Genomic DNA, 15,091 nt, shown 5'->3' with positions numbered 1-15,091 from the left:
AGACGCACTCGCTCTAGGGAACTCAACCTAGTAAGTGACATCAACAGGACTTGCTGGAGAGACAGATATGTCTCACAGAGGTTACCTCTTCTATGGAACAAATTTCCAGTTCAAGTAAAACAGAGCCCCTTGCTGACCCTAGTTAAGCATAATTTGGATGATTGGATGGGAAACAGCAAATTCACCCCGGAGTTTCACCTGTGTCCCTCTTGGACAGGGACAGTAGTTGCTGACTTAGTTCCACTTAATAGCTTGATATTCTTGGGAACAGGGGTTGTACTTGGCTAGGCTTGTAAGAGCACTTGGGTCATTCACTTTGTAAACCTGCTATGATCCTATGATCTTCTTGGGCTGCTCAAATGAATCTGTATGTTCTTAAATGATTAACCTCTACCATCTCTCCTGTGCAGCTAATCTGATCCTTCCAGCTTTTAGCAATAAGAGTCCTTAGCCATCCTTCCAGACAAAGTAACGGCACTTTTTTCAGCTCTCTCCACTCATCCTCTTCTCCATCTGACTCTGTGAGTATGAGCTTCGATAGATCACATGAGATTTCTAGAAAGTATATAACATCTTTCAGGGTGCATTATTAACCTTTCAGAAATGAGTTTGCCATTAAGGAAATTATTGGAACATGATGAGGCAAAGTACTGGTGTATAAAGCAGGAAACAATATTGAAATCTTTAAAAATTAGAAAGTGATTTGTGTATATTGAGTACATAGACCACCATACACACAGATAGCAGACATAATGGTATTGATTCAGTGGCTCTGCAAAAAAAGAGGGCAGTTGCTAATGAATCAGTGGTCTTTACAGAAGTCCAGGGGAAACAAGTTTAGATAGTAAAAAGTTACTTATGGTGTGTGAATGTGAAAAGGTGCATAAGTATATGTATGTGAAAGCAGTGCTGGTAAGTATATTCATGTGAAAGCAAGCAGAGGAAAACATACAAGGGCGGCAAGAAGGACAGAACATTGCAGAGAAAAAAGGGCATATTTTTGTGGGACAAATGCCTCATTTTTCATTTTTGTAAAAAGAGTAGAGGGTAAAGGGAGAAAGATTTATTGGTGGGGATGAAGGAGGGTATAGGCACAGGTGCAGAGGCAGAGAAACATATATACAACATAGGCAGAGATTGACATGGAGGTATTGACACAACGGTTACCACACTTCAGAGATGAAAACTGACACAGGGTAGACACAAATGGTGATGGGTGATGATTAGTTTACAAACAGAGGATGGGGAATGATACATAAAAATGGAATACAGTGAGTCTGGCAAAGAGGGAAACTCATGCACATGTCAGCCACCTCTATGGCTGACATCACTGAAGGGTGCCACATCTGGTGGATTAAAGGACTGGACTGGTGGCCATACAACTCCATCAGCTGCACAAAAAGATGCTCCTGGGTGTCATTGCAGGCATCCAGCTGTCAGGTCACCTTGGTCATGGCAGGCCACTGCACTTGCTGCAGTGCAAACCCTGTGAGTCCCAACAGCTCACTCTCAATGGACAAGCCTCTGCCCTCTATCTCCCTCTCCCCCTCCCTGCTGAGAGGTGGCAAGAAAGGTAACTAGTGAGCCCATCAGGAAACCTTCCACAGAGCAATGTTCAACACTCATGGAGATATAGGACTGCGGACTGTGGCAACCCAGAAACAGGCACAGTGACCAGTGCAGACCCAGGTGACTTAATGCACCACAGGTGAACTTGTAGAAAGAGAAAACCAAAAAGAGAAAGAGGAGAAAATGCAAGACATTAGCCTGCAATGACATTTCAGTACTTGGTCTATTTTGCATGGCAAAAATCCACATACTTCCTACCCCTCTGCCTTAAGACCCTGGCCCATAGCCTTAGGAAAACCTCTTCATTCAAGGCTATTTCCACTGCATCTGTAAAACATAAACTTAACAGTAATGAGTACCCAATGTTCTTGTCAACACAAAGCCATATTATTATTAGCAACAGATGATGGAAGGAAGAATGTCAAATGATATGCACAATAATTACAATATATAAGACAGCTTACTAATTGCTGCCTCCAACTGGTAGAGCAGGTTGTGGTGGTATATCTAAATCTCTCTCTCTCTCTGCAGGTTACTGTACCTGTGCCATCCTTGCTGACCACAGCAGATGATGCAATTGGTGTTACTTACTGCCCTTGCAGGCTGCCTCTCAGCAACAACTAAATGGGGCCATCATAGTAACCAGGCAGTGCTATAGTCCCACTGCAGCAGATGAAGGAAGATTTGGTCTTCTTACTGCACCAGGTAGGACCCTGCTGAATGCAGTGATTGAAGAGGCCATTTCTACTCTCCAGGTCACAAATAAAAGGGAGGAAACAATACCCCTGTGCATGTACTGGACACAAAGTGACATGTATTATTGGGCAGTAAGGTTGTGCAATGTACTGTAACAGTAGCATGGACAGGCAGCAGTATGAGTTTTCCAGTGTCAATGCACGAATACACTATGCATATGACCTTCCAACCTTACATTGGGCAGAGATGAGCATGATAGCACTAACTATGACTGATAACACATCATGTTATAGGAACACTTCACGGATGATTGCTTTATAACACCTTACTAGCATAATCACTGTGGTATGACCCTATGAATAATGTCTGTTTTACGTGATAAATGACACGGTTACCATGTTGTGGGAGACCATGTTACAATAAGAAATTTAAGAACTGGAAAAGAGCCGATAAAAATTTTAATGTCAAATAGGCATACTGACAGCAGACTAGACAACAGGTAATGGAACTCTGACCTACTGGGTATACACCTGTGAGTGCTGTTTGAACAGCAACTAATACTGAGCAGTGGAATGTGTGATGTAACATGGCATAAGGGCATTTAAGGTCTGTACCCTGCTATGGGAGGGATCACTTTGACAAGGAACATGGTAACAGGGCATGCGATGGTAAAAGGGCATGTAGTGGAACTGCACAGCTGGGGAGGAGGAGGTGCAGTGTGACAAGGACAAAATCACAAAGGCATAATTAGGACTGTGTTGCTATGAGAGGACAACAACATAATATCTGCACACACATACACTGCACAACATGCTATTGAGGAAATGAACCTCCTTGTACAAACATCATGTCATGTGCTATGAGCACAATGATACATGACATTAGGGAGTGGAAAGAAGACAATTGCTTCTGTCATCCTTGAGAGGATCTGAATGCTGGCAACATTGTAGCAGACAGGTGTGTGCCAACCAAATAGAGGCAGAGTGACAGTGGTGCTTGACATGTGCATTCATGTACAGCCACACACACACACACACACACACACACACACACACACACACACACACACACACACACACACACACACACACACACACACACACACACACACACACACACACACACACACACACACACACACACACACACACACACACATCCTCACTGTGTGTAATGTAAAGGTGTGCACATCTTCATATTTAATGGCAGACCATCCACAGCTTGAAAAGTTCACGTCACTGGAGTCAGTAGTGGTGCTGCTGTACACCCTATAAACACAAACAGCATGTATATACTTTTGAAGGGTCAAAGCAGACAAGGCTTTTGGGGAGCAGTTGTGCAGGACATCAGTGCTGTTGGTAGCAATAATAGAATAGTAGTTTAGGTGCACTGCAATGTTTCTGATATGATACTGCATGCCATGAGGCACACAAATTTGTCAGGAAAAGGTCCACCTGAAGATGTGGGCTACCAAGACAGGTGTCACAGAGATATGGAGCAGTTCCTAGTCACCTCATCTAGAAAAAGTGAGAGAGCATTCATACTCAGTAGTGGCCTGGATGTGAGTGCAGGGCTGTTGAAAACTGAACATGTATTTGAAAGGGATGTAGAGGGGTAGTAAGAGAATGCTTCATTACTACTGAACAGGGCCCCACTTGTGGGAAAGCATTTTGCAGCAGAACACATATACCTCTTCATTCTTCAAGTAAACTAGGGCTGCAAAAGTAAGAAACCGCATCACAAGGTATGTGTTTGGCTGTATGTCATTTACATAATTGTCATGAGGTCCCAGTATGTGTGGCTCAGGCTGGTGGAAGTGACACATACATTTTAGCATTGCTATAAGTTTGTTATCTTTATACTTTCCCAGGTTACATTGATGGAGAATCCACCAAAACAGGTAGGCAAATGCTTGATATGAGAGGGCCGCCTGTGGCTGATGATGATGACACTATGCCATCACAACATGGAAACTATACCCTGATGCTTGGAGATGTGACCCCTGACTCCTCCAGCCTCCTATCCATATGCACGTCTACTACAACCACTTATCAAAGCCCCTGTACATGTAGTAACATTGTTCTCCATGTGACTGCCCCTCTCCTCACAAGCTCAGATTATGAAGATAAATGTACCTTGCTCACCCTGTAGCTTGTGTGGGAAAAGTAATGTATGGTGCTCAGTGTGTCCAGTTAATACACTGAACTGCACTACAAATCTTGAATATGATAACGCAGGTACCAGTTTTATTCTGTATTCTACTTACACTGACTATAACTATGGCCCAGATACTACCTCAACATCAGCGTTACTATGTATTTCACCCACCTGTGCCTCACATGGATACCATTGCAGCCAGTTCCACTGATGACTCCTCACTTGGTTCCTCCACTGCTGTTTTCACAGATCTACCTGGCAGCCCTTTGCTATTCCCATGTTGAAACTGCTCTTACACAACTATATTGTGTAGTATGATGCAGGCCTATAGATATGCCTTCACGCCAATGTTAGTTTACTCTGTTTGAGGTCTTGCAGCTCCAGTTTAAAATCATCTTGAAGTGTAAGCAAAAGTTCTGTGAAATATATATTTAGAGATCATACCTTCTTATTATGTGTTACCATAGTCTGTATTTGAAGATAATAAATGATAGTAACTTTCTACTGATACTGCTCATGTTTTCAGTTATGTCACTTCTTTTTTCTGGGCCTTTAAACAAAACTGCATTGTTATTGTGAGGAAGGCTGATCAATCAAAATGTATTACTATCTAGTATCAGAAGAGAATATGACATTTGGGTAGCTGTTTCATCCAGAAGCACTCCAGCTGACAAAGTCACCCATGTTATTCCATTAACAGTGTTTCTTGCTCTTCAGACGAGGTCCATACAGTCCTCAGAAAAGACCTGTGAGACTCTCTGGCCATACTCTGCCTTATTCCCTAAGACTTACAGAAGGAATTAAGGGTTAAGCATTGCTGTACACATTATATGGGATCAGAAAACTGATGTTATATTTGGTAGTAACTGTTTGCCGATTTCACTTTACAAAACTGTAGTTTATCTACTTATGTAAACTGTAAACATAAGATGGGTTAAAGATGAAACAAAGTTTAAACAAACAAAAAAGCGATGCAAGAGAGTGACACTACAGAATTTTGCAGAAAAGTGAATTCTACCAGGACTAAGTACTTTAGTAATAGCTATTATTTCTCAAGGCAGTTCTGTGCCTGTTTATCAGAGTACTGTCAGGAAAAGCTGTAAAGAAGAAACAAAAACACATTTTACTTACGGTCTACGGTATCCTTTGGGCACTAGTAAAAAAAAAAAAAAAAACAGGTTTTATTTTTGCATGAATTAGAAATAAGTGGCAACAATTTTAATATAACTGAAGCATTCTGTTTTGGATGTTTATGCTAAATGTCATGCAGATTTATTTATTTATTTATATTTATTTATATATTGCCTTTTGTTTACTGGGAAAATCCAAATGGGCACAAGTGACATTTTCAGTGAAGGCCCAGGGAGTAAAGCTCCACATAAAATTCACATTCACAATGAGCAACAATAACAATTAAAGATTTTATGCATTACTTTGCAGGTAATATTGAGACAAACAGTAAAGACATCTATCACATACTTTAGAAGTTATATTATTTTATATGTCAAAGACATGTTAATATGTAATAGCTGGTGATACAAGAGCAATGATAATGCAGATAGGTTCAGTATATGTATATTGACATTAATGAGGTGGGATGTCACTAGAGCAGAAACAAAAACAAAAACTAGAGGAGGTATAAGCAGAAATAATGAAGAAAAACATAAGTCGAAAAACGTTCTGCTAGTGGAGATGAAAAGGAAAGAGACGGATAAGAAAAGTGAAAGTGTCAGGGCAATTGATAGAGGTATTAGCAATGGAAAAGAAAGAGAAACAAAGGTGGATTTATTCAGGATTGGAACATGAGCATAGTCATGAGGAAGTTAGGTATTGTTTTAGGTTGTGGTTGAAAGTTGTGCTAATGTTTTATTGTTTTAGGACATAAGTTCAACAAACTTTACAATAAAAACAAAAAGTTGCTGTCTATGAAAACAAAGGCGAGACCCCAACAATGGAAAAGCACCCTCCTCAGCCTCAACAGGCAAATAAGACAACTTGTCAAATCTTCTAAGGGCCTGTTTGAGAAAAACTTACCTAGCACAGCCAAGGATAACTATAAGGCCTTTTACAACTATGTACGTAGCCTAAAAGGTAGGACGCAAGCATCCCAAGCATGTGCAGAACTAGAGAGCAATGGTATCACACACACTGAACCCAAAGGGATAGCAAACCAGCTAGCAGATAGGTTTGGTGACAATTTCACCCCCTATCCCATCCAGATCTATCACAAACCTTGCCCCAATCACCCCCACCCTATTTATATGAAGAGAAGGTCATCAAAGCCTTGTCCAAGGCAAAAAAGCAAAGCCTCTATGGGAACAGGCTATCTTCTAAACAGCTTAAAACATGAACTAGCATCACCATTAAGTACCTTTTTCAATTATAGTCTAACCACAGGCGTTGCTCTGTGGGCTGGAGAACAGCAACAGTTATTCCCCTCCACAAAGGTGGCCTAGCAGCAGACTTGGACAATTACAGACCCATAAGCCTGACCAGTCTCATCTTTAAGGCTATGGAATGTATCATTATGGACCTCATAAATAAAGACATAGGCAACCTTCAAACCCTGGATCCTACCTAATTCTGCTTCATCAAGGTCAGATCCTGCCTGTTAAATCTTGTGGATTTCTTCAAAACTGTGACCAGGGCCAGTGATGAAAGAAAATCTGTGCACATAGCATACCTCGACTTGGCAAAGGCTTTCGACACAATCACACATTCAGGAATTAATTATAAACTTAGCAAACTGAATGTAAACCCCTTTGTTCTAATCTGAGTTGCTAACTGGCTCACAAACCAGACACACACTATCAAAGTGGGTGACTCTACATCAACCAGCAGACCTGTTACCAGTTGGATGCCACAGGGGTCAGTGGTAGGCCCCCTAATGTTTGATATACATGTCTCAGAAGTTCAGGTCAAAACTAATGGGTTGTGGCTGACCAAGTTTGAAGAAGACTGCAAACTGGGTGCAATTATTAAATCACCAAATGATTTCAATATACTCCAGGGGGTCTTACTCAGACCAGTTGCTGGTGTCTGAATGCAAAGAAATGCATCATCATTGCCTTTGGCACAAACAATGTCCCTTCACTCTATCAAATCAACAACAATACCCTAAGTACCCACAAAGTGGTAAGGGACTTGGGTTCACAAGTTGACTGTGACCTTAACTTCGACCATCATGTGTCTACTGTTGTAAGGAAGGCTTTCTATGTAGCACACTTGTTTAGTAAGGGCATCATCTTGAGAGTAAAAGAGGTTATAACCCCTCTATACTTGGCACTGATCCAGCCCATAATTGAGTATAACACCCCATTCAGCACATGCCATACAAAGCACCTGTAGTAACTGGAGAGACCTCAGAGGTTTCTAAGAAAGAAGATCAAGGGACTCCAACACATGCCATACAGAGACCGACTAAAGTCCCATTCACTTTACTCTGTATCATATAGACTTCTTAGGGGAGACTTATGCCTGACTTATAGAGCAAACTCAGACCCAGACCTAATGAATTTGCTGCACATCCATAAATCAAATGGGACTAGAGCTACCCGTTCCAGGGACCTAAATATGGATTTTGACTTAAACAGGCCATACTGGAGGGACAGAATTATCTCCCAGTGACTGTTGTGTCTTTGGAACAGACTACCTATTCATGCGAAACAGAGCACCTCTATGACACTGTTCAAAAGAAACCTGGACAAGTGGATGGGGCACCATAAATTCTTAATGAGAATAGTGCCCACAACCCTCCTGGACATGGGCAGTCATTACTAAATGCAGCCTTGGGTATTAACTAACATTTTTATGGCATTACATGGGGCTGAAATGGCTAGACTTGAAATGCCCTTGGGATCAATAGCCTAATAATCTCCTATGAATCTCTGATCCTATAAATGAGTCACCTGCATTATGAAGAGACTTGTTCCTGGTCAAGAGATATTTGCTTTGTGAGCAGAGATTTCTAGATGGGAAGTAGTGTTGGAGGATTTTTTTCTAGTGATGGTCAGGTGTTGGGTTTGTGTATTATTTTGTGGGCACTAAGCAGTTGGGAATAGGTATGTTAATTAGGCAGTTTGAGCCAGGATAGGTGCTTCAGTGCTAGGCAGTGGTGTGAATGATTTGGTAAGCTGGATGCAAATATATTTTATTGTAGCAAGCCTCTAGTTTATTTTAAAGGTGGAGTGAAAGTTAATCAGGATGGGTGCTGCATAGAGAAGCAAAAGGAGATGATAAGATGTTGCGAAAGAATTCCTAGAGTATTCAGTGAGAAAGGTTCATAGGTTCATAGGTAGGTACTAGGCTATCAGCCCTAGGGCCTATACAAGCCCAGCCAAAAAGGTACCCTGGCTTTTGCCACCCAAGAAAATTATTTTCCTGTGCCACTGTGGAGCAGAGCCATAGAAGTGATCCCCAGGGTGTATTTCCTATTTCCCATCCAATCATCAAGATTTTTCTTGAAGAGTGCTAATGAGGAGCTTTGTTTGATATAGATAGGTAGTTTATTCCAGAGTATGGGAAGTCTCTGGGACAGGAATCTATCCCTCTGGCATGTTCTGTTTATCGTGTTGACAAGGTTTAGGTCCCTAAAGCGTGTAGCTCGGAGGGATTGGGATTTCTTTAAGTGGAGCATGTCTAATAGCTCTGGGTTTGACATAGCTTTGTATGTTAGGCAGAGATCACCTCTGAGTAGGCGATATGATATGAAGTAAAGCTGGAGTTTTTTGAGACGGTCTGCGTAGGGCATCTATTTGAGGCAGGTAATCCTCTTTGTGAGGTATTTCTGCGGCCTTTCCAGTTGTTGTAGATGTCTTGTGAGGTACATACCAAAAGAGGCATTGTACTCTATAATGGGTCTAATGAGTGATGAGCAGAGGGGAGCAATGACCTCTTTTTCTGGATGAGAAACCTTTTGTGATGAGATGTGCCACGTAGCAATGTGATTATCAAAGGAGAGACTACTGTCCACCTGTGTCCCAAGGTCTCTTATCACACTTTTGGTGTTAAGTATACTACCGCCTATGTTGTAGTTCATGGGTGCAGAGTTTTTACCAAAGGGGAAGACAATGCACTTTTTGGCATTGAGCTTGAGGCCATGGCTTTGACACCAGGCATCTGTCTCAGTGAGGTTCTTTTGTAGGATGTCCACATCGTTAGGAGTTTTGATTATGGCTCCTAGTTTGCAGTCATCTGCAAACTTCATTAGCCAAAGACCTTCTGTGTTAGCGTGTACTTCAGAGAAGTAGATACCAAACAGGAGAGGACCCAGGACTGAACCCTGTGGTACTCCACTTGTCACTGGTCTGAAGTCAGATTTGGAGTCTGCTACATTCACAGTGTGGGTTCTGTCAGTGAGCCAGTTGGCAACCCATCTTGTGACATAGGGATTTATACCTAGTTTAGTGAGTTTATCTATAATTCCAGAGTGGGGGATGGTGTGGAAAGCCTTGGCAAGATCTAGATAGGCTGTGTGAACCACCTTACCCTCGTCTACGGCTTTGGTGACTGCTTCAAAGAAGTCTATCAGGTTTTGGAGACATGATCTGCATTTTACAAACCCAATCTGGGTAGGGTCCAGAGTTTGGAGATTACCAATGTCTTTGTTTATAAGTGCTATGATGAAACATCCCATGGCCTTGCAGACCAGGCTCATCGGGCTAATGGGGCATTAGTTCCTGGGGTCCGTGGTGGCTCACCCCTTGTGGAGTGGGATAACTGTCGCTGCTCGCCATTCAGCAGGCACAAAGCCTGAGGTGAGGCTATGATTGAACATGGTACTTAGGTGCGGTGCCAGTAAGTTCTGTAGTTCGTGTAGAATGCAGCCTGGGATGTTGTCTGGTCCCATGGATGCTGTGTTCTTGGCTTTGGAGAGTGTGGTTTGTTTCTGTACAGGAAGCACAAATTTTGGTGAGTTTTCTTAATGGCTTGAGTGATGTGTTGATAGTTATCATCAATTAAGACATCAAGAAGCTTCTTTTCAGTTGAGGTATTATTTGCTGATGTGATGTGATGCTGAAGGATAATTTCTTTGCTGACAGAGATGTGAGTAAAAACAACATTATTTTGTTGTTTTTGACATTTAAAAGTAGGTGGCAGTCATCTAGCCAGGTCTCAACTGAGAAAAAGGAGTCCTGGGTCATCTTGTAGAGTTGCAGTAGACTTACAGAGCATATGAGCATGGCATTGTCTGTGTATTGTACTATGGAGGCTTTTTTAATAGGACGTATAAGTGAATTTAAGTAAATCTTTATCTGCACTTTGTTCAAATAATATAGCATTTAAATTGATTTATATGTGATGCATTGAATACTATCTAGCTGGAAGTTGTAGCTCTGTTTTTCAATTAGTGCTTGTTAGAATTCTTGAATAGCCAGTGAAAAGTGGGGTAGTTTACTTCATTGTTATTCGGTTCCTGCCTTATATAAGTGGTACATTTTGAATTATTTTCTACTTAAACTCTGAACTTTGGCCTGGTAAGACCTACATGAAATCAAATCAACTGGACGTATAAGTGAATTTAAGTAAATCTTTATCTGCACTTTTTTCAAATAATACAGCACTTAAATTGATTTATTTGTGTTGCATTGAATACTATCTAGCTGGAAGTTGTGGCTCTGTTTTTTCAGTTAGTGCTTGTTAGAATTCTTGAATAGCCAGTGATAAGTGGAGGTAGTTTACTTCATTGTTATTCGGTTCCTGCCTTATATAAGTGGCACATTTCGAATTATTTTCTGCTTAAACTCTGAGCTTTGGCCTGGTAAGACCTACATGAAATCAAATCAACTAGACGTATAAGTAAATTTAAGTAAATCTTTATCTGCACTTTGTTCAAATAATACAGCATTTAAATTGATTTATTTGTGTTGCATCTGTCTCAGTGAGGTTCTTTTGTAGGATGTCCACATCGTTAGGAGTTTTGATTATGGCTCCTAGTTTGCAGTCATCTGCAAACTTCATTAAAAACCTTCTGTGTTAGCCTGTACTTCAGAGAAGTAGATACCAAACAGGAGAGGACGCAGGACTGAACCCTGTGATACTCCACTTGTCACTGGTCTGAAGTCAGATTTGAGTCCAGGTGGGTTCTTCAGTGAGCAGTGGTTTGTGAATGGGGGGGGGGGGGGGGGGGGGGGGGGGGGGGGGGGGGGGGGGGGCTATCAGCCCTAGGGCCTATACAAGCCCAGCCAAAAAGGTACCCTGGCTTTTGCCACCCAAGAAAATTATTTTCCTGTGCCACTGTGGAGCAGAGCCATAGAAGTGATCCCCAGGGTGTATTTCCTATTTCCCATCCAATCATCAAGATTTTTCTTGAAGAGTGCTAATGAGGAGCTTTGTTTGATATAGATAGGTAGTTTATTCCAGAGTATGGGAAGTCTCTGGGACAGGAATCTATCCCTCTGGCATGTTCTGTTTATCGTGTTGACAAGGTTTAGGTCCCTAAAGCGTGTAGCTCGGAGGGATTGGGATTTCTTTAAGTGGAGCATGTCTAATAGCTCTGGGTTTGACATAGCTTTGTATGTTAGGCAGAGATCACCTCTGAGTAGGCGATATGATATGAAGTAAAGCTGGAGTTTTTTGAGACGGTCTGCGTAGGGCATCTATTTGAGGCAGGTAATCCTCTTTGTGAGGTATTTCTGCGGCCTTTCCAGTTGTTGTAGATGTCTTGTGAGGTACATACCAAAAGAGGCATTGTACTCTATAATGGGTCTAATGAGTGATGAGCAGAGGGGAGCAATGACCTCTTTTTCTGGATGAGAAACCTTTTGTGATGAGACGTGCCACGTAGAAGGATTTCCTGACTACTGTGGCAATGTGATTATCAAAGGAGAGACTACTGTCCACCTGTGTCCCAAGGTCTCTTATCACACTTTTGGTGTTAAGTATACTACCGCCTATGTTGTAGTTCATGGGTGCAGAGTTTTTACCAAAGGGGAAGACAATGCACTTTTTGGCATTGAGCTTGAGGCCATGGCTTTGACACCAGGCATCTGTCTCAGTGAGGTTCTTTTGTAGGATGTCCACATCGTTAGGAGTTTTGATTATGGCTCCTAGTTTGCAGTCATCTGCAAACTTCATTAGCCAAAGACCTTCTGTGTTAGCGTGTACTTCAGAGAAGTAGATACCAAACAGGAGAGGACCCAGGACTGAACCCTGTGGTACTCCACTTGTCACTGGTCTGAAGTCAGATTTGGAGTCTGCTACATTCACAGTGTGGGTTCTGTCAGTGAGCCAGTTGGCAACCCATCTTGTGACATAGGGATTTATACCTAGTTTAGTGAGTTTATCTATAATTCCAGAGTGGGGGATGGTGTGGAAAGCCTTGGCAAGATCTAGATAGGCTGTGTGAACCACCTTACCCTCGTCTACGGCTTTGGTGACTGCTTCAAAGAAGTCTATCAGGTTTTGGAGACATGATCTGCATTTTACAAACCCGATCTGGGTAGGGTCCAGAGTTTGGAGATTACCAATGTCTTTGTTTATAAGTGCTATGATGATACATCCCATGGCCTTGCAGACCAGGCTCATCGGGCTAATGGGGCGGTAGTTCCTGGGGTCCGTGGTGGCTCCCCCCTTGTGGAGTGGGATAACTGTCACTGTGCGCCATTCAGCAGGCACAAAGCCTGAGGTGAGGCTATGATTGAACATGGTACTTAGGTGCGGTGCCAGTAAGTTCTGTAGTTCGTGTAGAATGCAGCCTGGGATGTTGTCTGGTCCCATGGATGCTGTGTTCTTGGCTTTGGAGAGTGTGGTTTGTTTCTGTACAGGAAGCACAAATTTTGGTGAGTTTTCTTAATGGCTTGAGTGATGTGTTGATAGTTATCATCAATTAAGACATCAAGAAGCTTCTTTTCAGTTGAGGTATTATTTGCTGATGTGATGTGATGCTGAAGGATAATTTCTTTGCTGACAGAGATGTGAGTAAAAACAACATTATTTTGTTGTTTTTTGACATTTAAAAGTAGGTGGCAGTCATCTAGCCAGGTCTCAACTGAGAAAAAGGAGTCCTGGGTCATCTTGTAGAGTTGCAGTAGACTTACAGAGCATATGAGCATGGCATTGTCTGTGTATTGTACTATGGAGGCTTTTTTAATAGGACGTATAAGTGAATTTAAGTAAATCTTTATCTGCACTTTGTTCAAATAATATAGCATTTAAATTGATTTATATGTGATGCATTGAATACTATCTAGCTGGAAGTTGTAGCTCTGTTTTTCAATTAGTGCTTGTTAGAATTCTTGAATAGCCAGTGAAAAGTGGGGGTAGTTTACTTCATTGTTATTCGGTTCCTGCCTTATATAAGTGGTACATTTTGAATTATTTTCTACTTAAACTCTGAACTTTGGCCTGGTAAGACCTACATGAAATCAAATCAACTGGACGTATAAGTGAATTTAAGTAAATCTTTATCTGCACTTTTTTTCAAATAATACAGCACTTAAATTGATTTATTTGTGTTGCATTGAATACTATCTAGCTGGAAGTTGTGGCTCTGTTTTTTCGGTTAGTGCTTGTTAGAATTCTTGAATAGCCAGTGATAAGTGGAGGTAGTTTACTTCATTGTTATTCGGTTCCTGCCTTATATAAGTGGTACATTTCGAATTATTTTCTGCTTAAACTCTGAGCTTTGGCCTGGTAAGACCTACATGAAATCAAATCAACTAGACGTATAAGTAAATTTAAGTAAATCTTTATCTGCACTTTGTTCAAATAATACAGCATTTAAATTGATTTATTTGTGTTGCATTGAATACTTTCTAGCTGGAAGTTGTGGCTCTGTATTTTCAGTTAGTTCCCCACCGACCCTCCCTGCTTTTCACCCTCCCTGCTTTTGTTTTGGTATTAATCTTGGTGGCTTTGAAACTACCCGCCCCTCTCTTGTAAATTTGCATTTGGATACTCCTCCTGGGCCAATCTCATTTGCTCACAAAAAAAAAAAAAAAAAAAAAATTGCACTTTTTTCATCTGCTTTTACTGTATTTGTGTTTCTTCCTACTTTATTTTGTTTTTGCGTCATCTTAAAAGTACTCAATTGTATTTATTACTGCTTGGTGCAGCCATCATTCTAAGCCTTTTGGTTTAAGCACTTGGGCTTCAGACCAGTTGTTTTACATTAAGAAGGTTTGTGGTCTGCACTGTTGTGGCAGGACAGGTAGGTTACATCCTTCTAAATTGGGAACTGCTAATTGAAGGCTCAGTGTCTGTTATTCTAAAAGTGTATTAGTTCTGGTTTAAGCACTTGGACTTCAGGCCAGTTATTTTACATTAAGAAGGTTCGTAGTCTGCACTCTAGTGGGAGGAGAGGCTGGACTCTGCCCTTCTGAGCTGGGAATTTCAGGTTAAAGGCTTATAGTGCCTGCATATTTGAACTGTTTCTTACTGAAATTGGTGCACCTTGTTTGCAGTAGCATAGACTAGATCCAGGGCTGCTGAATCTGGCTTTATTTGTATAACTTGAGCACTAATCCAGGCCTTCTTTTTTGGAGAAGGTTCCCCTGCACCCCAATTTAAAGGAATGTGCAGTTAGAACTTGTCTGATTGAAGACTACAGGAACAGGGCTCATTTTTGAGATTATTTTACTGGTTAATTGGGAAATTTGTTTAAAAGCTTTTTCTGATTGTGTGTAGTCATCTAAAGCTGTTTTAAGTGTATTTTTTACTGTTTGTAGTT

The 15,091-nt window shown here is 41.3% G+C and overlaps 1 protein-coding gene across 1 annotated transcript in view; it reads right to left on the bottom strand.

The window, feature by feature from the left end:
• Nucleotides 1-15,091, bottom strand: part of LOC122816739 — a 1,006,513-nt gene that overhangs the window by 853,986 nt on the left and 137,436 nt on the right. The window contains exon 4 of the mRNA XM_044089733.1: nt 5,554-5,575. Within this exon, the coding sequence (XP_043945668.1) occupies nt 5,554-5,575 (22 nt within the window). The remainder of the gene's footprint in view (nt 1-5,553; nt 5,576-15,091) is intronic.

Source organism: Protopterus annectens, chromosome 12.part0 (assembly GCF_019279795.1).
Source record: "Protopterus annectens isolate FY-2018-M chromosome 12.part0, PAN1.0, whole genome shotgun sequence".
Taxonomy (NCBI): Eukaryota; Metazoa; Chordata; order Ceratodontiformes; family Protopteridae; genus Protopterus; species Protopterus annectens.
This window is presented reverse-complemented; position numbering and strand designations above follow the sequence as displayed.